The sequence below is a fragment of the Ornithorhynchus anatinus genome, chromosome 11 (assembly GCF_004115215.2).
Source record: "Ornithorhynchus anatinus isolate Pmale09 chromosome 11, mOrnAna1.pri.v4, whole genome shotgun sequence".
In the NCBI taxonomy this organism is placed as follows: Eukaryota; Metazoa; Chordata; class Mammalia; order Monotremata; family Ornithorhynchidae; genus Ornithorhynchus; species Ornithorhynchus anatinus.
This window is the reverse complement of record NC_041738.1, coordinates 56,219,572-56,243,131: the sequence shown is the minus strand read 5'-3', so window position 1 is coordinate 56,243,131 and position 23,560 is coordinate 56,219,572. Positions and strand designations below refer to the sequence as shown.

Sequence of the window (23,560 nt, the reverse complement as noted above, 5' to 3'; positions counted from 1 at the left end):
AAATACGATTGATTGACAGATTGATTGAAAGGCGCCAGCGTGACTCCACAGCTTCACCCGTGGCGGCTGCCGCGGTCTCTCGGGTTCAGAAACCCCTTCGGTCCCCGGGGAAAATATCCGGAGAAAATGGGATCTCAACTCCTGCCGGGATCCTGCTTGGTGCGCGGCTCGCCCACAGTGTAGCGCCTCGCCGCCCGGGGGAGAGGATCGAAGCCGGGGAGGGAATTCAGACTGCGAGCCCCATGTGGGACAGGGACTGTGTCCAATCTGATATCCCTGTCTTTACCCCAGCGCTCAGAACAGCGCTTGACACACAGTAAGCGCTTAACAGACACCGTAATCATAATGGTTATTACTATGTTGGGGACGGACTGTCTCTGTTGCCGAATTGTACATTCCAAGCGCTTAGCACAGTGCTCTAGCGCTCAATAAATACGATCGAATGCATGAATGAATATTAATACTAAATGTTCAGGGGAAACTGCCCCAGCACACTGTAAGCGCCTAACGAATACTTCGATAAATAATAATAATAACTGTAGCATTTGGGAATACTAAATTCACAGGGGAAGCAGCGTGGCTCAGTGGAAAGAGCCCGGGCTTGGGAGACCGAGGTCATGGGTTTCCATTCCCGGCTCTGCCGCTTGTCCGCTGGGCGACTGTGGGCGAGTCACTTAACTTCTCTGTGCCTCGGTCACCTCATCTGGAAAATGGGAATCAACTGCGAGCCTCACGTGGGACAACCTGATGACCCTGTATCTACCCCAGCGCTTAGAACAGTGCTCCGCGCATAGTAAGCGCTTAACAAATACCAACATAAATAAATAATAAGGGATGAGGGAGGGGGGAGCGGTCCAGTCCCACCCTATCACCCCCAGCCCAGGCAGGTCAGTCCTACACTTGCTCCGGCTGAGAGAGGATCTCCTGTGCTCCTTCCCCACATCCTCCTCCTCCTCCTCCTCCTCCTCCTCCTCGTCCTGTCCCTATCTTGCGGCCACATCCCCTCGGCAGCCACTTCCCCCCGCGCTGGGCCTGACCCTCCAGGGACCCATCCCGAACCGGAGTCGACGAACAGTCCGTGAAGATCCAAACCCGAGTCTTCCGCCGTTCCCGTTCCCGGGCCAAGCCCCTCGCACTTTCCTCCTGCGGTCGGGATGAGTAGGGAAGGGCGGGGAGCGGGGAGGTCCGGGACGGGTGGAGATTCCCAGTGCTCGGTCCTTTCTCTAGCCACTTCCCTCCCTATCCCCGCTTTAGGTCCCGCTCCTGGCCCTGCCCCGGCCCTAACTCCAAACTTCAGCCCCGGCCCCCAAACCCCAGCCCAAGGCCCAATCCCCAGCTCCCACCCGGCTCCGGACCTACCCCTAGCTCAGCTTCAGCCCCCGCCTCAACCCGCCTCCAGCCCCCGACCCAGGCCCAGCCCAGGTTAGCTCCAGCTCCTCCCCCGCCCCCAACCCAGTCTAATTTCAGCTTCCATCCCAACCCAGGTAGAGTCCGGTCTAGCTCCAGCCACCCCCCACCCGCCCCCAACCCAGATCCGGTCCAAACTAGCTCCCACCCCAACCCAAATCCAGCCCCCCACCCACCTCCCAAACCTAGCCCCAGTCCAGTCTAGCTCCAATCCCCCCACCCCTCCGGCAACCAAGTCCAGGTCCACTCTCACTCCGGCCCCCGCTCCCAGCCCAGGCCCAATCCAATCTAACAAGCGCTTAGTACAATGCTCTACACACAGTAGGCGCTCAATAAAGCGATTGAATGCAGGAGTGAAATCACGCCCCGCCCATTACTGTGTGCAGAGCACTGTACTAAGCGCTTGGAAAGTACAATTCGGCAACAGATAGAGACGATCCCTACTCAATAACGGAATGAACTCCCGCTCCCAACCCAGGCCCAGTCTAGGCCAGCTCCAGCCCCCATCCCCACCCCCAACCCAGGCCCAGTCCAGTCTCAGCTCAGCCTCTGCCTCCCCCCCCCAACTCCCCGCTGCTCTCAGGCGGCAGTGTGACCTCAGGGGGCCGTGAGGGGCGGGGGAAAGGCTTCTACTCCCTCCCAGTTCTGAAACCCGACCCTGCGGGCAGGATCAATTAGACCTCTCCCCCCTCCCACCCCGCCCCTGGTCGGGGGACTGGAGCCAGGGGGAAGGGCAGGGCGGGCGGGGGGCGTGGAGAGGAGGGCGGGGGACCGAACGAGGGTCGGCACAGTCCGAGCCGGAGCCCGAACCGAAGTCGGACCCGTCTTGGGAGCTGGGGAGGGGGCGGGGGGCGAGGCGCATCCTCTGGGCGATCGGTCCAGCCATGCCCCACCCCGGGCACCGGCCGCTCCTCGCCCTCCTGCTGCTCCTGGCCTCTCTGGGCTCCAGCCAAGGTAAGGGGCTGCTGGGGGGCTGGGGGGGGGGGGGGGGGGGGCAGGAGGGTGGTGGGGTGGGAACGCCCCAGGGCTGCCTGCTCTCTCCAAAGGGGTCCGGACCCCCGCCTTCCTTCCCCCCGAGGGATCCAGCGAAGCAGAGCTAGGGGAGCTTCTGTGGGTGAACCCTGATTAGATGCATCCGACTGTGCAACCGCGTACGGACTTCTGTCCGTGTGTGTGTGCACGAGTGCATTTGTGTGTGTACCTCTATAAACGTCTATAATAATAATAATAATAACAATGGTATTCGTTAAGCACTTACTCTGTGCCAGGCACTGTGCTAAGCGCTGGGGTGGATACAAACAAATCGGGCTGGGCACTCCCTCTCCCCCACGAAGCTCACACTCTCGATCCCCTTTGTCCAGATGAGATAACTGAGGCCCAGAGAAGAGAAGTGACTTGCCCAAGGTGACACAGCAGACAAGTGGGGGAGTCAGGATTAGAACCCATGAGCTTCTGACTTCCAGGCCTGGGTTCTATCCACTGTGCCACGCTGCTTCACGTTGTGCGTTTGTACCTGTGTACGCGAATCTACGTGAACGCGTGTGACCCGGTGGTTGTGTGCGTTGCGGGCTTGCACCTGAGGGTGTGTGACTCTGTCTGTTGGGCGGGGGCGCAGGGTGTGGGGTGGGGTGGAGGTGTGGGTGTCGGATGAGTGGCAGGCTGCCGGGCTTTGGGAAGTGGGTGCAGAGGGGGATTTGGCGAGTGTCAGCCCCGGCCTCATCCTTCCCTCTCAGGGTCCGGCCAGCCCAACCCAGCCGCGCTCCTAAAACAATAAAAATTAATAACGATGATGACATCTGTTAATCGTGTATTATGTGCCGAGCGCTGTTCTAAGTGCTGGGGCAGATACAAGGTAATCGGGTTGTCCCTGATGGAGCTCAGAGTCTTAATCCCTATTCCTTAGATAGGGTAACTGAGGTACAGAGAAGTTAAGTGGCTTGCCCAAGGTCACACAGCAGACAAGTGGCGCAGTCGAGATTAGAACCCACGTCCTCTGACTCCCAAGCCCGTGCTCTTTTCACTAAGCCACGTCGTTTTCTGCCCTTCCTCGCCCCAGCTCCCCACTTCCACTTCGAGATGCGCCAATGGCCGAGGGGCGACCCGGGGGGCGGCTCAGGGGCAAACAGGGAGGGTCAGTCCGGACCCCCGTCCCCCGACCCCCTCACACCTCGGCTATCCGAGAGGAAGCCCCATCCAGCCCGGAGTCTGGGGGAAGGGACAGGGAGGGAAGCAGGAAGAGAAAGGGAATGGAGAGGAAGAGGAGAAGGGGAAGGAGGAGAAGGAGGAGGAAGAGGAGGAGAAGGGGGTGGAGGAGGAAGAGGAGGAGGAGGAAGAAAAAGGAGGAGGAGGGGTGGGGGAGGAAGAATTGTACATTCCAAGCCCTGAATTGTATATTCCAAGCGCTTAGTACAGTGCTCTGAACATAGTAAGCGCTCAATAAATACTATGGAATGAATGAAAGAGGAGATAAAAGAGAAGTAGGATGACTCCTCCTCCCTGCTCATTCTCCCCTCCCCCAGCAGTGACTATGAGACTCAAACTGGAAGCGTGTCCGCCCCCCCCCCCCCCCCCAGCTCAGCCCAGCCTGAGTCCATCGGTCCCTGTCTCTGAACCACGCCCTCAGCGGGCAGGCAGCCAGTTCACAGATGGGGAAGCTGAAGATCAGAGAGGTTGTGTCTTGTCCAAAGTCACACAGCAGATCTGAGAACGGCCAGAACCGTACCCCAACCTCCCGGCTCCCAGCCCAATCCCCTCTCCAGGACTAGAAAACAGCCCCAAACCACTCCCAGGTCACTTTTCCAGAGGATATTGCAATCCTCCCCTTGCCCCTCGGCCTGATGCTCTTTACCCGGCCCAGGTATCAATCGATCAAGCATATTGATTGTACTGTAATAGCCGCTTGGAAGAGTACAGTATAACAGAGTCGGAAGACACGTTCTCTACCCGAAACAAGCTTACAGTCTAGAGGGGGAGACAGACAGTTAATATAAATAAATTACAGATTTTCTACACAAGTGCTGTGGGGTTAAGGGAAAGGGGAATAAAGGGTACAATTCCAACTGCAAATATGACACAGTAGGGAGTGGGAGAAGAGAAAAATGAAGGCTTAGTTGGGGAAGGCTTCTTGGAGGACCTGTGTTTTTGAGGCTGCGAGCCCGTAGTTGGGCAGGGATTGTCTCTATCTGTTGCTGAATTGTACATTCCAAGAGCTTAGTACAGTGCTCTGCACACAGTAAGCGCTCAATAAATACGATTGAATGAATGAATCAAGCTTTGAAGGAGGAGAGGTGGAGGTGTCTATCGGATATGAAGAGGGAGGGTGTTCCAAGCCAGAAGCAGGATTTGGGCAAGGGGTCACTGGCGAGATAGATGAGGTCGAGGTACAGTGAGTAGGTTGGCATTAGAGAAGCAAAGTGTGTGGGCTGGCTGGTAGTAAGAAATCAGGGAGGTGAGGAAGGAGGGGGAAAAAGGACTGAGTACTTTAAAGCGAATGGTGCGGAGTTTCTGTTCGATGCGGAGGCGGATGGGTGACCACTGGAGATTCTTGAGGAGTGGGAAATGTGGACTGAACATTTTTGCAGAAAAATGATACGGGCCACAGAGGGAAGTATGGACTGGAGTGGTGAGAGATGGGAGTCAGGGAGGCCACCAAGGAGATGGATGCAGTATTCAAGGTAGGATAGGATAAGTGCTGAGAACAGTGTTTTGCACATAGTAAGCACTTAAGAATACCATAAAGAAGTGCTTGGATTAATGTGGTAGTAGTTTGGGTGGAAAGGAAAGGGTGGTAGGTGTGTCTCTTCCCCCCGCAACATCCCTCCTCAGTCACTGGTTATGAAGTCTGCCTCCAGGAAGTGCCGCTTTAGGTCTAACCTAAATCTTCCTTGCTACAGTTTGGTTCCTCCCCCTCATCCCCTCAATCCCTGCAGTCGACAGTTTCCCAAACCCAGGTGTACCCAGAAGACAAACCTGCAGCCAGCGAGGTGACTGGGGTCTGTGGGGGAGGGATGGTGCTGAGTGGGAGGTCTCCTTGAGGCCCACTTCCAGATCGGAGTCTGGACGAAGAGCAGGGGGACTGGCCCTGCTCACCTCGGACTGATCCCGTGGGCACCAGGCAGTGGCTCACCTGGGCTGTGGAGGCATCTTCAAGCCCGGAAGGCCCCCCACTCCTCATCTGCCCCCCACTCCCACGGCTATCCTCGTAGATTCAGGCCAGTTCCTGTTGGCCACGCTGGGGGCTACATAGAAGAAATAAGCTTCCTTTGCAGCAAGAAGGGTTGAGGGTAGATGTTGGGTAGTGCTTCCTGCTTGGTAGGGGTGTGGGACACCAGAATAGTCTGCAGGAGAGCTGACAGGAGGAGACACATCCCCACCCCAGCACACAAACACACACACACATTGTAGCTTACCACACGCTGGCTCTGTGGAGAGGACTTGTCCCAGCAGAGGGAACAGGACCAGGTGTCCATGGCCGAGGAGCCAAGACAAACCCAAGCAGACAATATCCACGGAGACTGTTGCATGGGATGGGGAGAAGCGAGAACCTTACCAACATGGAGAGGCAGAGGCAGGAGGTTCAGACAGATGTGTGACTTTCAGGGGAGACAGGGGCCCAGGACTGGTGGGGACTGAGCCTCTCCGCTGGTTGGGATGGTTGGTGAGGTTAATTCTGAAAGGCTGCAGGGAGGAGGTAATTCCCAGTTTGAGTCGGGGAGCGGGGCAGGGGGAGTTCCTCCTGGTGAGTCTGGGGCGGAATCAGAACTCAAACCCAGTCGCTCTGACTGGCCTCTGGGGCGCTGCCCTCTGGGCTGCCCTGGGCGCCTGCCTCAGCTCCCCCTCCCCTCCACATTGCCCCGACTTGCTCCCCTTGCTCTACCCACCTCTCTCCGCCCCAGAGCACTTGTATATATATGTACATATCTACAATTCTATTTATTTATATTGATGCCTATTTACTTGCTTTGATGTCTGTCTCCCCCCTTCTAGACTCTAAGCCCGGTGTGGGCAGAGATTGTCTCTTTTTGTTACTGAATTGTACTTTCCAAGTCCAGTGCACAGTGCTCTGCACCCCGTAAGCGCTCAATAAATACTATGGAATGAATGGATGAAAGTGCTTTGGAAAGGTGGGAGTAAGCCAAGGGGTGGAGACATAACGAGGGGCAATTATGCTGGCAGACCTGCGGTAGGGGAGTGAGGGGGAGATCTCTGCTGGGCCGGGGGTCAGCTGGAGGAACCTGAGACCTCTGCCTGCATTCCCACAGGGAGCAGTCTGCAAAAGAGAGGGCTGGTCTCCCGTAGGCCCGACCACCAACCGCTCACCCTGTCCCTCTGTCTTTCCCCCCGACTCCCCCCTCCCCCCAGCCACACGGAGAGGGGTCCGTGGCCGGGACCCCAATGCCACCAGGTCAGCCTTGCTGGAGCTGTCCGACTACCTGCTGACCCACTATAAGAAGGGCGTCCGGCCTGTCTATGACTGGAGGAGGCCAACCAACGTGTCCATCGACGTTATGGTCTATGCTGTGCTCAGCGTGGTGAGTGAGGGGGTGAGCCCTCAATCCCAGGGACCTGCCGGGCCAGCGGCCACCCCACGGTCTGGAGGCCTGAGGGGTGGGGGGTGGGAGGGGGCGAGCCCTCTGGAGACCCGCGATGCGGGAGATCAGCCTAGGGATGAATACACGGTAGTGCTGTGAGAGGGTATGGGGTAGTATAATAATAATGATTGTGGTATTTGTTAAGTGCTTAATCTATGCCAAGCACTGTACTGAGCGCTGGAGTGGATACACACAAATAGGGTTGGACACAGTCCCTGACCCACGTGGGGCTGACAGTCTCAATCCCCATTTTACAGATGAGGTAACAGAGGCTCAGAGAAGTGAAGTGACTTGCCCAAGGTCACACGGCAGACAAATGAAGGAGTAAGGATTAGAACCCATGAGCTTCTGACTCCCCGGCCCGTGCTCCCCGGCCCATGCTCTACGCCACACTACTTCTTGGACATGGAGCAATGAAGTCTGGGGATATGGGGTGCTGCAGTGACGGGGAAGAGGGCAATGGGAGGATACAGGGAGATGCAGTGTAGGGTACGCAGTGCAGCGCAGTGTGAGGACGCAGGGCAGTGCAGTGAGGGATATGAGGCAGTGGAAGGTGGAGAAATAAGGCAGTGCATAACGGGGATATAAGACAGTGAAGTGCGAGGATATGGGATAGCGAAGCGTGGGGAAATCAGGCACTGTGGTGTGGAGATACAGGGCAGTGTGGTCAGGGATAGAAGACTGGGTAGTGATGGAAGACGCTGGTATCGGGAGGGAGCTCTGAGAGAGGCTCCTAGGGGAAGGAAGGGTCGCCCCTCCCGCCCCCAGCTGCCCAGGAGAGAGTTGGGTCAGTTTTCTGTGGACTGGGGAGTTGCCCCATGCCTGTATTGGAGCTGGGCAGGGGAGATCACCGCTCCTTCCTCCGTCTGCCGGGAGGGATTTGTTGTCTGGCTGGGCCTTGGCTCCGAGCGTCGGGGCGGGCCTCTCTTCTCTTCCATCCAGGATGAAAAGAACCAGGTGCTTACGACCTACATCTGGTACCGGCAGGTGAGCGACCGGAGCCCCTCCCACCGCCGGCCCGTTCCCGGCCTCTGAGAACAGCCCTCCCCAACTGTCTTCTCCCCATCCTTGGGCTCTGTGGCCCTGGCCCCAGTCCGTCCCCCCCGGGCTTTCTTGCCCCAGTGCCCCTGGGAATCCTGGACTCAGCCCCCCTGGGCAACCTGGCTCTTTCATAGTTGGGGCCCCGAGGAGATGGAACCCCTTGAGAAGCAGCATGGTGTAGCAGATACAGCACGGGACAGGGAGTCAGAAGGTTTTGGGTTCTAATCCTGACTCCTTCATTTGTCTGCTGTGTGACTTTGGGCAAGTCACTTCACTTCTCTGGGCCTCGGTTACCTCACCTGTAAAATGGGGATTGAATCTGTGAGCCCCCACGCGGGACAGGGTCTCTGTCCAACCCGATTTACTTGTATCCACTCCAGCACATAGTACAGTTCTTGACACAAAGTGCGTGCTTCACAAAGTCATAATTCTAGTTTGAAGCTCCTCCCCAACTTTGGAGCACCGAAGCAGGGTCTACACTGTGATATTAACTCAATCCTGGGCTTCTGAGGTTTTTTTAATGACATTTCTTAAGCACTCATTGTACACCAGGTACTGTGCTAAGCGTTAGGATAGAAACAAACTAATCAGGTTGGACATAGTCCGTGTCCCACGTGGGGATCACAATCTTAATCTCCATTTGACAGATGAGGTGACTGAGGCACACAGGATACATATGTGACTTGCCCAAGGTCACACAGCGGGAAAGTGGTGGAACCGGGATTAGAACGCAGGTCCTTCTGACTCCCAGGGCCATTATCTATCTACCAGAACATGCTGGAGTCTCCTCTTTGGAGTCTCCATCTGTACAGACAAAGTGAATCAAGCATTCCCAAGGGTGAGAAATGTTCCAGGGAGGCCAATTTAGATCTGGAAGTGGTTTGGTGGGTGAAGCTGCTTTTAGCTCACTTGAATATAAACCAGTGGTGTTCCCCCAGCCCAACACAATATAAACCCATCAAGGAAGCATCTTATCCTGATGCTTAACAGGGAAAGAGTTCAGGGGACAGAGGTCCCAATTAAAATGAGGATCAGAGCCCATCCAGAGGGAGGGTTATGGGGTGGGGGCGGAGAACCTGGGGGCTATGACTTCCCACCGACCCCAGTTTCTGCCTCCAGTACTGGATCGACGAGTTCCTCATGTGGAATCCGGAAGATTTTGACAGCATTACCCAGCTGTCCATCCCTACGAACTGCATTTGGATCCCAGATATCCTCATCAATGAGTTGTGAGTCTGTCCAGCCCCAGGCCAGCTGGTGGGAGAAGGCCGGGGAAGAGAGGGGGAACCACGGGAAAGGGCCGGGGAGGAGAGGATGTTATAAGGGGTGAGGGGGCTGGAGGGAGAGGGCCAAGAGGAACTGGGGTGCTGTGGGAGGAATCTGGGCTCCCTCACCGTTCTTTGTCTCACTACAACTCTCCTCCCTCTAGCTCCTTTTGTCCCAGGCCTGATTTTTCCTATTCCTCAGAAGCAGACTGTTGAGGCCAGAGAAGGGAGGGACTTCTCCAGGCTTGGGGGGAGGGAGGGACTAGAGATAGGGCTCTCTATCCCCCTGGGGCCCTCAAGAACGGGTAGCAGGAGGAAGGGGAGACTCAGTACAACCCTCACCTCCATTCCAACAGGAGAAGCCTCAATCCCTGGGTCTCTGGACCTTATGATGGGACACGGGGTTTCCAATCATCAGCAAGGGGCCTCAGAGCTCGGTGGACGAAGTGGGCAACCTGGTCAGGGGAGTGGCAGGGAGAAGACAATACTCTTTCTGACCCCCTCAGCTGAAAAGGGGAGTCAGGGGGTGACTCGTGGGGCTGACTCAGGGGAGGAGTCCTTCAACAACTACTGAAATTCCCTTTCTCTGCCTCTACCCACAGCGTGGACGTGGGCAAGTCTCCAGACATTCCCTATGTGTACGTGCGGCACCACGGGGAGGTCCAGAACTACAAGCCCATCCAGGTGGTCACCGCCTGTAGCCTGGACATCTACAACTTTCCCTTCGACGTGCAGAACTGCTCGCTCACTTTCACCAGTTGGCTGCACACCAGTATGTGCTGGAGTGGGTTGGGGTTAAGGGTTAGAGTTACCCGGGGAGGGGCTGTCTGGCAGGGGGCAAAAGTAGTCCCCTGTCGTCCCAGGATAAACCTACTTCCCTCTCCACCCACCCAGAAAGGGTTTTTTTAACCAGAAATGACTCAGAATTCATAACTCTACCCTGTAGATAACTACCAGCCCTCCCCCCGGGGGCCACTAGCAATGTAGATTCTCTAGAGATGAAAAAATAGTTATTTTCGCTCTTTTTTCTATCCTGAACTTAAAGAGGGGCTCGGGTGGGCTGTGGGGAGGTAAGGTGAGCGTGGGTTGTACATAGGCATTTTGGGGATGGGTAAACTGGGGAAGGAGGGGCTTGGGAGAACGGATTCATTCTGAGTTTCAGAGGTCCGGAGCTTGGACTCAGGCATCCCAGCCCAGGGATCTGTCCAGAAGGCTCCCTGATTTCGCCAGCACCAGCCGAGGGTAGACTCTTGCATGTCGGTATCAACCCTTCCGCTCCCTCTGCTTCATCCCTTCCCATTCCCAAGCCAGGACAGACCCCAGGGAAAAGCAGGATGTGGGCAGAGAAGAACTCAATCCCGGATCTCCCCTCCGCTTCTCTCTGGCCCCCTTAGTTCGTGACATCAACATCTCCCTGCTGCGGAAGCCGGAAAATGTGAAACAGGACAAGACCGTCTTCATGAACCAGGGCGAGTGGGAGCTCCTGTGCGTGCTGCCCCAGTTCCAGGAGTTCAGCATCGAGAGCAACAACAGCTACGCGGAGATGAAGTTCTACGTGAGCACGGGCTCGGACCCAGGCAGAGCACTGGGCTTTGCCTACACACCCTGGAGGAGAAGGAGCCCACGGGCCCCAGATTCCCGGCAGCGGTCGTTGGGGGGCAAACGAGGTCGCTCCCCTAATCTCACCCCAATGTCTCAAGGTTCCGAGGCCTCCCTGCCACCTTTCATCCCAGTCTTAAGGAGAAAAGAACGGAAAATCTTAAAATACCCTTTCACCTACAGATTCTGCACCCTTGCAATTAGCCACAGGCCTGGGCCAGCGTAGCAGAGCATTGAGTCACATGGTCTTCCCCTCTGGGCTGGGGGTCCTAGAGGGCGAGGGCAGGCTGGAGCAGGCCCAGCCTAATCTATAAGTGCTGGGTTATAGGGAGACAAAGTGTCGGCCCGCTTCCTGGCTTTTTTTTTAATGGTATTTGCTAAGTGCTTACTATACGCCAGTCACCGTACTAAGCGCTGGGGTAGGTACAACCTAATCGGCCTGGACGCGGTCCACGTCCCATCGAGTGGGGCTCTCGGTCTCACTCCCCATTTAACAGATGAGGTAATCGAGGCGCAGAGAGGTGAAGCGACTTGCCCAAAGTCACACGGCATGCAAGTGATGGAGTCGGGATCAGAACCCGGGGCCTTCTGACTGCCGGGCCCGGGCTCTATCGGCTAGACCACACAGCTTCTCAACTCCCCCCCTTGTCCTCCCTCAGGTGGTCATCCGTCGACGGCCCCTCTTCTACACGGTCAGTCTGCTGCTGCCCAGCATCTTCCTCATGATCATGGACATCGTGGGCTTCTACCTGCCTCCGGACAGCGGCGAGCGGGTCTCCTTCAAGATCACCCTCCTCCTGGGCTACTCCGTCTTCCTGATCATCGTGTCGGACACCCTGCCGGCCACGGCCATTGGCACCCCGCTCATCGGTAACGAGTGTGGGCTCCCTCGGAGGCTCGGGGAGGGAGGGAGGCGGGGGGAGGAGCGGCAGGGTATAATGGATGGAGCAGGGCCCTGGGAGTCAGAAGGTCATGGGTTCTCATTCCGGCTTTGCTTAACTTCCCTGTGCCTCAGTTACCTCATCTGTAAAATGGGGATAATAATAATAATAACGTTGGTATTTGTTAAGCGCTTACTATGTGCAGAGCACTGTTCTAAGCGCTGGGGGAGATACAGGGTCATCAGGTTGTCCCACGTGAGGCTCCCAGACTTCATCTCCATTTTACAGATGAGGTAACTGAGTCCCAGAGAAGTGAAGTGACTTGCCCACGGTCACACAGCTGACAAATGGCAGAGGGATTAAGACTGTGAGCCCCATGTGGGACAACCTGATGACCTTTCATTGACCCCAGCGCTTAGAACAGTGCTCGGCACATAGTAAGCATTTAACAAATATCATTATTATTACTGTTATTATTCCCTTCTCTGGGAAAGGCTCAGAATCCCTGACCGTCCAGGGGCTGAGGGAGGGGCCTCCCTGTCCGGAGAAGCACGAGCCTGGGCGTCAGAAGACACTGGGTTCTAATCCTGACTCCTCCACTTATCTGCTGTGTGACTTCTGGCAAGTCAGGGAAGCAGTGTGGCTTATTGGAAAGAGCAGGGGCTCGGGAGAAGAGAACTTGGGGTCTAATCCTGACTCCGCCACTTGTCTGCTGTGTGACCTTGGGCAAGGCACTTCACTTCTCTGTGCCTCAGTTACCTCATCTGTAAAATGGGGATTAAGACTGTGAGCCCCACGTGGGACAACCTGATTAGCCCCAGCGCTTAGAGCAGTGCTTGGCACATAGTAAGCGCTTAACAAATACCATAATTAATTACTGTTATTATTAAGTCACTTCTTTTGTCTGTGCCTCAGTTACCTCACTTGTAAAACGGCGATTGAGACTGTGAGCCCCATGTGGGACATGGACTGTCTCCTATCTGGTTAGCTTGGATCTACCCCAGCGGTTAGTATAGTGCCTGGCATGTAGTAAACGCTTACCCTGAAAAAGAAAAGAGGGGAGTCCCCGGACCTGCAAAGATCTGTAGCTCTGCTTCGTTCCCGGCCTCTTCGGGGTCCCGCAGGAGTGTACTTCGTGGTGTGCATGGCCCTGCTGGTGATCAGCCTGACGGAGACGATCCTCATCGTGCGGCTGGTGCACAGACAGGAGCTGCAGAGGCCCGTGCCGCCCTGGCTTCGCCGTCTGGTCCTGGAAAGGGCCGCCTCTCTGTTCTGCCTCCAGCAGCCGCCCCCTCGCATGGCCCGACAAGCAGCTGATGACAGCAACTCCAGTAAGGCAGGGTTACGGTGGGGGGGGGTCGGAGGGGGAGGGGGCTCTCGAGAGGTAAAGGCCAGGAGGGGGCCGCCCCCTCACCGGTCATCCCGCTGAAGGGGGCAGAGAGGCAGCTGCAGCACCGGCCTTCCAAAGCAGAAGGGGAGGGAGCCCCGGTTTGTCCTTTAACCGGAGGAGGTGGGGCGATAAAGGGTGGGTAGTCAATCCCGGCTCTGCCGCTTGTCTGCCGTGTGACCTCGGGCAAGTCACTTCCCTTCTTTGAGGCTCGGTTCCCTCATCTGTAAAATGGGGAACGAGACTGCGAACCCCGTGTGGGACAGGGACTGCGTTCGTCCCGATTCGCTCGGACCCACCCCAGCGCTCAGTCCAGTGACTAGCCCGCAGAAAGCGTTTAACAGATACCACGGTTATCATCATCAGATGGGTAAATCAGTCTTTGGACACAGGGGGCCGGGCGACATGATCTCTCCGGGATCCCAGAATTCTAGGATTGCCCAAGTCTGGAGATGGGCTCCCAAGCTGAACTCAGAAACGATCCCTTGGAGGCGATAATGCTTCTTACTCCTAAAGATCTGAGCGTGGCCTAGTAGCAGTTGGACTAGTAGTAGCCATAATAACAGTAGTACTTATTAAGCTCTTACTGGGTGCAGAGCACAGTACTAAGCTCTGGGAGAAAATACACAGATGAGAAGTAGTTAGACACGGAAGCGCGAGGGCCTAGGAGTCAGAGAGGGTTCTAATCTGAGCTCCACCATTTACCTGTTGCTTGACCTTCAGCAAGCCACTTACCTTCTCGGTTTCCTCAGATTTTAAATTCATTCACTCAATCGTATTTATTGAGCACTTACTGAGTGCAGAGCACTGTACTAAGCGCTTGGAAAGTAGAATTCAACAATAAATAGAGACGATCCCTACCCAATAAAGGGTTCACAGTCTAGTGGGTTTAATATCTGTACTCTCTCTCACTTACGCGGCGAGCCCCATGTGGGATAGGAACTGTGTCCGACCTGACCAACAGACACCGCTGTTATTATTACTTAAACGTGAGCTCCGTGCAGGATGGGCAATGTGCTTGACTTGTTTACTCTGTATCTACCACCGTGCTTAGTAGGGTACTTGCCACAGAGTAAGCGCTTAACAAATCCCGCAGTTACTGCTATTATCTCAAAGCTCCCTCTTAACCTTCTCCTTTGACGGCCCTCTTCGCCCCCTTTTAGGGAAGGAAGGAGGACTGATTCCATTTCACAGGAGGGGAAACTGGGGCTTAGAAGGACACACTACAGTTTCTCCACTAAATCGGGATTGGGGCCGGGCTAGGACCCAGAAATCCTGATTTCACTCTACTTGCCCCCAAGGGATAGGAATAGTGTACCTTGTGTACCTCTCCCAGCGCTCTGCACGCAATAAGCGCTTACTACGCTCGAAGGCTGCTACAGGGTCAACTCTGAGCTCGCTCCGAGGGCAAATGTTCTCTGCCTCCATACCCTCAGACCTTTTTCCTGCCCAGCCTCAAGAGGACTCGGGTTTGGGATAAGGGGCCAGAGCAGTTGACCGGGCCGGATCTGACCGGGTTCCCCCCGCCCTCTCCCAGCCCCACGCGAGCACCCCCACCCCCACCCCCACCCCCCGATCTCCTTTTCCCTTCCTCCAGGCAAGATGAACCACTATGGCAAGGGGCTGGGGACGGGGCTGCGGGAAGGCGAGAAGGCGCCCTCGGAGGACGACAGCCCCCCGCCCCCCCCGAGGGAGTCCTCCTTGGCCGTGCGGGGGATGCTGCAGGAACTGGCCGCCATCCGGCGCTTCCTGGAGAGGCGAGAAGAGTGTCGGGACATCAGTCGGGACTGGCTGCGCGTGGGCTCCGTGCTGGACGGCCTGCTGTTCCGGGTCTACCTCTTCGCCGTCCTGGCCTACGGCGTCACACTGGGTGCCCTCTGGTCCGTATGGCAGTATGCGTGAGCCGGGGGCCATGTCGGGGGTGGGGACGTGGGACCAAGGTGGAGGCCTCTAAGACTCTCCTTAGCTTCGGGACCCCCGGCAGACTCCCTCCCTCCCTCCCTCCCACGCCCGCCCCCTCCCCCCACCTAATAACTCCCTGTTCCTCTGCCCCTCTCGGGGGAGGGGATCTCTGCGTGAAATCCCCCAGAGCCCATTCCGTTCCAGTCCATTTTCTGTTATGCAGGCCGTTTTTCTGTGCTTCCCCCTGCATGGACGTCATTTTGCTGAATTCCCGGCCGTGGGGGTCGGAGGGAGGGAAGGCCGGGGTTGCTCTGGGGGTCATCGACAAGAATCGAAGCCCTTGCGCGGCTCCCACTCCCTCCCCGCACCCTTGGGTACAGGAGCGCTGGCTCCGTCCAGGCTGCGCTTTGACCCTGGGGGAAGATGGACGGAAAATGGCCCCTGGCCGCCTCCTCCCCTGCCCCCGACCCCCCCAGGTGGGCCGATCCCGGCGGGCCCCGCCCCCCGGCAAACGGAGCTGGCGAGGCGGAGTGGCGCGGCGGACAGCTCCGTCGGCACCGCGGACAGCGCCGGCCCGGGGGGCGGAGCCCCAGCTAGAGTGGGGGCTTTCTGCTCCTGCCCCTGTCTGCCCACCCTAAATCGGGACCAGACCCCCTTCACACTTCGACCCCTCTCCCTCTCGATCCCGCCAACCCCCGCCCCCTCCACCACCATCCTCCTCTTTCACCGGGAAACGAGCAAACACTTCAACACCGGCCGCGGCCCGGCTCTCTGGAAACTCCCCCGAGAGGAGAGGAGAGCAGAGCAGGGAAACCCTCCGGGGGGGGGGCCGGTCTCTGCCTTATTTTCCCCCCACGTGGCTTTTCGAGGTTGTAATTCCCCCGCGCCCGCGTTGGGAGGGTACGAGGAGTGGGGAAAGGGTGGACTCTCCGGGGCTCTCCAGTCTCCCTGGTCCCTAGCCCCCGGCTCTCCCGGTTTTAGGACCAAGGCTCCTGAGCAATATCGGTGGAGTCTGTCACGGTACCTTCCCTTCGCAACGCGCTCCCCGCAAGGCGCCCTCTGCACCGTATCCCCGAGCAGGACGCGCAGCTTTGGCGCGGGCCCAGTAGACTCGGGAGGGGGCTGGCCCGTCTCTGGCCTCTGCCCGGACCCTGGGTGACGCCCCCCCCCCCGATTTCCGGTCCTTTCTGAGACCCTCCCCTCTTTCTGGTCCTGCGCTCTGTCCAGGCGCCCCTCGAGGGCTCTCTTTCTCTCTCTCTCTCTTTTTCTCTCTCTCCCCTCCTCGGAACAATAAACTGGCTGAACATCCTCTCCGGCTCCGCACATGCGCCTCCCCCCCCGGGGCCCTAGTCCAGGTGTGGGGAAGGGGCGACTTGGACCCGAGCCTCCCAGCTCTCCCGGCCCCAGGCTCGGGATGGGTCTGGGCTGAGCTGTGATAGTTAGGGCTTGGGGTTTGAATTCCAACGTCGTAGATCCCCGAGTGCTACCTGGAGGGGAGGGACTGGGATGGGGAGGGGAGAGGTGGGAGCGGGTCCGGAGGGGAGAGGCTCCCGAGAGGTCCGGTCCGCGCTGGGCAGCACCGGTCGAAGCTAAAGTTGACCTTTGAACTGAGGGGAAGGGGAGAGTCAGGAGTACCGAGTTCCCCACCGGACTCCCTCCACGACGCCTCCGAAAGACTTTTCTCCTGGCCCCCTCCGCCACCGTGGCCGGCCCGGGCTCGGGCACGCACGGCTGGCCAGTAAGTGGGCGGCTATCGACGAGGTGTCCGGCCAGGTGGTTAGTAAGACACTCAATCAAAGCATCGATTCCCCCGCCCCTCCGATCAATGGGGCGACAGAGCGGAGCGCGTCGTCGGCCTGTTAAACGGCTCCGGACGGAGTCGTCCCCTGCTCCGCCGGACACATCCGGCGGCCTCCCTCAATCCAACCACGGGGCAAGGGGCAAGGGGAAGCCCACAGAGGGAAACTGAGGTCTGGGGGGCCTCCCTGCCCCCCGTCCTCCTCTGGAGAGTGCGTCCTCCACCTTTCTGCTGCGGTTTCGGTCCGGGAAACCACCCCCGCCCCCCCCCCGGCCCCTCAGCCTTCTTTTCTCCAACCTGGACGCCCAGATATCCCAACCTGGCCTCTCCGGCCCCCTACCCTTTCCACCCCCGGCACACCAAGGGAGCTCCCGGCGCCTGCCGCTGGCTCTCCACCCTCGCACCGAACCCGCCCCAGAATCAATACATTTGGAATCGAATCTAATAACGGAGATTTAACAAGGGGATAATGTGACGGAACGGGACGGCGGCTTTGTCTCTCCTTTCAAGGCGCAGCTGGTGCCCATTATCCAGGGACAATGCCCCATGCTAATGACTTTATTTCTCTCCGCTGGGAGGAGCGACGGGGCGATGGGGGGGGAGAGGGAATGAAGAACTTTCCCTGATTGGGGGGTGGCGGGGAATGGAGCCGAGCGTGGGGCAGAGGGTTTCGTCATGTCCCGTTCTTTGACCGCAGGAAAGCCCATTGGCTGAGCGCCCCCTCCCCCCAATCTGCCATTGTCCGCTTCAGCCAATCAGAGGGGAAAGTGCACACTACCGAGAGGGGATACTTCATTACCAGCTGCTCCCTGGATGTCGGATTTTTTCTTTCTTTCTTTCTTTCTTTCTTTCTTTCTTTCTTTCTTTCTTTCTTTCTTTCTTTCTTTCTTTCTTTCCAACTCGGTCCCCAGTCAGTAAAGCTCTTCCAGTCTGGCCTGGGGATTGGCTGGCCTTCCTCCCCATAGACAGCGGGTTCGATACCTATTGGAGGGAGGGACTGAGGCCCCGCCCCCTTCCAACTCGGAGGAAAGTTAGGGATGTTTGAAGGGAAAGTTGGAGGCGAAGGAAGACTCGAGGAGGTGTGGAATGGATTTCCGGACTGTAGGCACTGATAGGGAGCCCACGCGAGCGGAGAGTCGGGGCGTTGGATGGTCCTTTCTGGGTCACTGGAGGCGAGGGGATAGACTTTCAGGATAGAGGGACAGAGGGGAGATTCAGGGGGTTGGAGGTCGATCCCTTACCATGAGAGTGGGTGTCAGGGAAAGCAGCCGGCTCCCGGCTTCTCCAAGGATCCTGGGAGGGACGGGCCCAGAATGGCGTTGTTTACGGACCCGTGTTTTTAAAGTAAGAAACCTTCTATCCTCAGGGGCCGGAAAAGCCGGAGAGGAGGCTTACCTGCAGAATGGTTTTAGCCCTTAAGCAGCGGGAGAGTTTAAGACGATGGCATTTCCTGGGCAATGATTCAGAACGGGAGAGATGCCGGTCTCTCAGGGCTGGTTTAAGCGCAGCCCCTCCCGGAGACGGGAAAACGGCCTCCGTGAGCCCGGGAGGGTCCAGGCAGCCTGTGGAGTCCGAAGGAAGAAGAAGAAACCTGCTCTCCCCTGGGCCGATCACCCAGTTCTGTGTCTTTAAAATTCCGCATTTGGTCCCCTCTGTTTACACTGCTTGAAACGGTTGAGGACCGTTCACTAACCCCACGGGAGCGTTACGTCAACTCGTACTGTGGACGGGGGAGGAAAGCGGAAAGAAAGTGGTTTTGGAGGGCGCTGGATTAGCGCTGAAGGAAGGGGTTTCCCGGTGGAGGCTGCAGGGGTAGGGGCCGGGTTGGGGGTCTCGGGTCCCGGGGCGGGCCCGTCTCCCTCCCTTCCCATCGCGCCCACGAGGTGGCAGCAGAGCCCAGAAGTTCTCCGGAGGGGGCGGGGTGGGGGGCGGGATGGGGGTCGGGGGGCCTGGCTCTCAGCCACTGGAGTAGCCTCTTTCCTCACCCTCTACCCCAGGGCCACAGCACCGCCATCCCGCGGAACCCCCCAGGGACTTTGGAGATGAGAGGATAAGAAGCCCTCCGAGGCCTTCTAGACCTACCCCCTCGTGGGCAGGGATTGCCCCTTCTTACTGAATTGTCCTTTCCCAAGCGCTTAATACAGTGCTCTGCACATAGTAAGTGGTCAGTAAGTTCGAGTGAATGAATGGATCCGCGCCAGGCTCGTAGAGGAGAATCGTCGAATGGAGGAGAGTTGGAGTAGCAGCAAGGCCCAGTGGGTAGAACACGGGGCTGGGAGTCAGAAGGTTATGGGTCCTTAATCCTCACTCCGCCACTTGTCAGCTGGGTGACCTTGGGCAAGTCACTTTTACTTCTCTGAACCTCAGTACCCTCATCTGTAAAATGGCGATTGAGACTCTGAGCCCCACATGAGACAGGGTCTGGGTCCAACCCAATTTGCTTGTATCCATGCCAGCGCTTAGTACAGTGCCTGGCACATAGTAAGTGCTTAACAAACACCACAATTATCATTATCGTTATTATTATTAATTGTCCTTCGCCTTCCCCCGAGCCCGAGCTTCCCGTTCCAAGCTGAATCAGAGCTCAGGTGCTGAATCTCGTGTCCTGGTCACTGCCTTTGCCTTAGGTCTAGGACTCTCTGGCAGCCTGGGTCCTGGGGATGAGGACCGGAGGGAAGGGGGTGGGGAAAAGAGGGGAGTCGGGGGGAGGTAGGGAAGGCTGAGGGGAAGAGATGGGGGAAACGCGGGAGTCTCGACTCTCCTCTTTCCGTAATGCTCCAAGGCCCCGAGGACGGGATTTACCCTGGAAGGGTCCGGGCGACGTTTCGTCCTGGGGATCCGGCTTGGGTCTGAGTTCGAAAACGAGAAGCGGGGTGGGGGCGATGACTTGGGCTGGAGCTGGAGCGAGCCTGGGCCAGGGGCTAAACCAGGCTGGGCCAGGTCCAGAGGTCTCCCCGTAGTGGGCTTGGGAGCCACTCCCCCGGCAGAGCAGCAGCTGAGCCCCGGCCTGGGAGACGGGGAGGCTGAGGCTGAGAGGCTGGGGGTCTCAGGAGGCCGCGTCCCCCCTCCCCCCGTCACCCTGCCTCTCCCCGTGAGATCATATCTGGGTCAAAGAGCGTGAAAAGCCCGGAGCCCCGGCCGCGGCCCCACAAAGGCCATGGCCCCCCTCCCCCCGCCCCGCTCTCCTTCCCCTCCTCCTCCTCCCGCCAGCGCTAAGCCCCGGCTTTGATGACCGCTCGGAGCGCGGCGATTCAATGTGGTTGTAAAGGGGGGAGGGGGGAGAGCTCCAGCCCCCATCTGCCGGGAGAAAGACTCACATGCCGGGCATTGTCTCGGGTGGGAGAGACAGAGACCTAGGAGAGACGCAGTGGCCGAGATACAGCGAGAACTCGAAAGAGACAGAGAAAGAGAGAGAGGTCCAGAGGCCTAGAGAGACACACAGACTCAGCATCCTAGAGAGACGGAGGGACAAAGAGACAGAGAGGTAAAGTCCAGAGACCTAGAAGACCCAGTAAAAGAGAAAAATGCAGAGGCCTAGAGAGACACACAGACTCAGCATCCTAGAGAGACGGAGGGACAAAGGGACAGAGAGGTAAAATCCAGAGGCCTAGAAGACCCCGAGACAAGAGGTGGAGAAAGAGAGAGAAGGAAAGGGAGATGTGAAAGGCGGGAGACAGACGGACAGGGCCAGATGGAGTCAGAGTGATGACCCCTCCCTCTCTCACATTGCCCAAGGGGGTGAGGTCCCTGGTTGGGAGGCCTGAAGTGTCACTGGCCCAGGAGAAGGGGGGGGGCAGCCCAGGGGCCCTTGTACCTGGGGGCAGTCGGCTCTTCGGAAGCAGAGGACCCGGGTCTGTGTGTAGACCGGCTTTAGGAGTGAGTGAACGGCTTGGGGTAGATGTAGTCTGAGAAGAGGTGGGAATTTTCCCTTGGGGGTCAGGTGGCGGGAGGACCAGGGGAGGGGGACTAGGGCCGGTGGGAGTGGGGGAGGGACTCGCCTTCCTGCAGGTCGCTCAAGACCAGCCTGGGTGGGAGAGGGGCTACTCCACGCGGAATCGGGGGATGGACCAAAAGACTCCCGAAGGTCCTGCCGACCAAGGGGTGACCAAGGAGGGACAGAACCCAGTTGATTGAGGGGAGGCAGCTAAAGCTGTGACTCTCTAGAAGGATCCTTCCCCGTCCCCAAACCCCCATCCCCAGCTGTGAGGAAGGACAAAACTGCCAAAGAAAGAGGATGTCCCAGCCAGAGACAACTGAATTAACTTTATTCTTTTTTCTAACTGCAGATTCAAGGTATACAACTGAACATTGCTATTTTCCTTATGAGACTTATAAATAAAAATACAAAAAATGTTCACTACAAAAAAATCTACTGTTAGTAGGATGTAAAAAATATTCTCTTTGCTATAGAAGGCACAAACTTCACTTAGTGACACATGGAGAGAGAGAAACCTGCAGCAGTAAATTCATTTTTTCTTTTTTCTTTTTTTTTTCTCTTGTCAGAAACATTGAAGTTACAAAGAAACGCGTCTACACGGGACAGGCAGATGCGGAAAGCTGCAACCAGGACAGCACAACTTTGAGCGACTGCGTTGGCGCTAGAACAGATAGACCGGCGAGCGCGGCTGCGGGGGTGGAGGGGAAGGGAAGAGGAGGGAGATGGAGGAGGATGGAGGGAGGGAAAGGGAGAGGGGAGGGAGATGGAGGGAGGGGAGAGAGACAGAGAGAGAGAGAGAGAGATAAAGAGAAAGAGAGCCTTAGGGTTAGGGGAAAAGGCAGAATGGGGAAACAGAACCGAACAGACGGAAACGAGGAGGGGAGCGGGAGGGGAAGAGAGAGCTACAAAACAGGGAACCAGTAAAATCGAAGAAACAAAATTGGGCGTCCTCCTTCAAATTAGGCTACGAGGAGGCGCTGAGGTAGACATGACCTAGACTAGCGCGTCGATGAGCGAAATACGATCCGGAGCGCAGCGGGCGCGGCCCCGCCGTTAAGACAAGCCATGGAAACGGAAACGAGACCAGAAACGGAAACCAGAGAAACCCCCAACCGAAAGGCTAAAGTTGGCTTGGTCCAGAAGGGCAGAGTCACGGGCTGGGGTCTCTCCGCTCCCTCTCCGGGGTCTCGCCCATCCCCGCCCTCTCCCAGCCTGGGCTCCATCGGCCGAGGAGCAGGCCCAGCTGCAGCGGGGTTTGGTTTGCGTTTTCGCTCCAGAACGATCCGGATAAATTGCCTCAATGCCCGTGGAGACCCGGCCTGGGAAACGGGAAGGGGGGAGGGAGAGGGAAGAGAAGGAAGGAGGGACGAGGAGACGAATGGAGGAAAGCCGGCTCTTTTCTCAGGACCACCCCCCCGCCCCATCCTCCCGAACAGGGAGGAGGGCCTCCTCTTACCCCGGGATCTGGAAAGGGGCCTTGCTCGTGAGGAACAGCCCGCAGCAGATGGGGGAGAATCTGAGGCTTTTTCTAACGGTGGAAAAGCCCATCCGGCACCAGGTATTAAACGAGCCGGAGCTCCCCACTCCCGCGCCCCGATCGTACACTTTTAGGGGGGCCCTCACCGCCTGGGATAAGGGCTTCACTAGTCTCCGTCTCTGGGGGCCTGTGTGAGGCCGAGTGGGAATCTTCTCCGCCCTCCCTGGGCTCCAGGGTGGACCAGAGCGGGGACGCTGGAGGTGTGAAGTGGACACGGGAGGAGGACGGCTCCTTCTCCCACTCCAGTTCCGCTAATTCGAGGTCCCACTGGGCTCCCTTGTCCAGCCAAGTGACTGACCGCCCCCCCCTCCTCCGCCCCTCATCGGCGTCACGAAAGTCCCCGGGGGGTCGTGGTTCGCCTAGTACCATCCATCGCGCCCCCCGGCCGGGGAAGCCTCACTACCGGATCCAATCCGCTGTACACACGCGCGCACACGGAAGCCCACGCACACACACGCGCGCACACGGAAGCCCACGCACGCACACACGGATCTTTTTTTTTTCTTTTTCTGTTTTTCTTTTTGCCGTTCACATTACAAAAGGAAAGGGGGGCGGGGGTCTGCGGGCAGGGGTGACACCGGGACTAAGATTACAAAAATATTACAATTTGTAAATATCAGCTCAACCCTCTCGGCTTTCAGGAACGGGGGGCGGGAGGTGGTGGGGTGGGGTGACGTCCTTGGGTGGAAACCCTCGTGTCCTGGGAGCCCCCCACCCACCCACCCGGGCGGGGGAGGGTCTGGAGGGAGGGAGCGATAGTGCATAATTAACTCTCTACCTTCTGCGCACTTCCCGCCCAGAAAGTGATTCACTCTCTTTTCACATTATAAACTAGACGCCTCTCCTAGTCTCCTATTTCAAGTTTAAACTCTTTCTCATCTTTCCAAAGCGCTGTCATCATTGCAATCGGGCTGGGACCCCTCTCCCCGCCCCCCACTCCCACCCTCCCCCCCCCCCCGCCCCGAGACGTCCCCCGTCCCCCGGTTTAAGGCCTTCAGATTGTGGGAGGAGGGGTTTTCTCGGGGCGGGGGTGGGGACGGGAGTCGCAGCAGCACCTGCCCCTTCGGCTCCTCTCCCGGTAGGCCTCGCCGGGGAGCGGGAGAGGGAATACCGAATCCTGTCGGCGGCGCTCACCTAAAGCGAACACAAATATTGCGAATGTGCTTGGAGGGGGAGGGGGCGGCGGACAAAACAACCCGGAACATAAGAGGTAGC

The 23,560-nt window shown here is 57.7% G+C and overlaps 1 protein-coding gene across 1 annotated transcript; it reads left to right on the top strand.

The window, feature by feature from the left end:
* Positions 1-2,291: 2,291 nt before the first annotated feature.
* Positions 2,292-15,073, top strand: HTR3A (5-hydroxytryptamine receptor 3A). The gene is made up of 10 exons (XM_029076107.1): positions 2,292-2,361; positions 5,522-5,561; positions 6,800-6,938; positions 7,941-7,985; positions 9,159-9,268; positions 9,907-10,076; positions 10,699-10,859; positions 11,563-11,773; positions 12,909-13,115; positions 14,769-15,073. The coding sequence occupies exons 1-10, from the start codon at positions 2,292-2,294 to the stop codon at positions 15,071-15,073; spliced, it is 1,458 nt and encodes a 485-aa protein (XP_028931940.1).
* Positions 15,074-23,560: the final 8,487 nt, after the last annotated feature.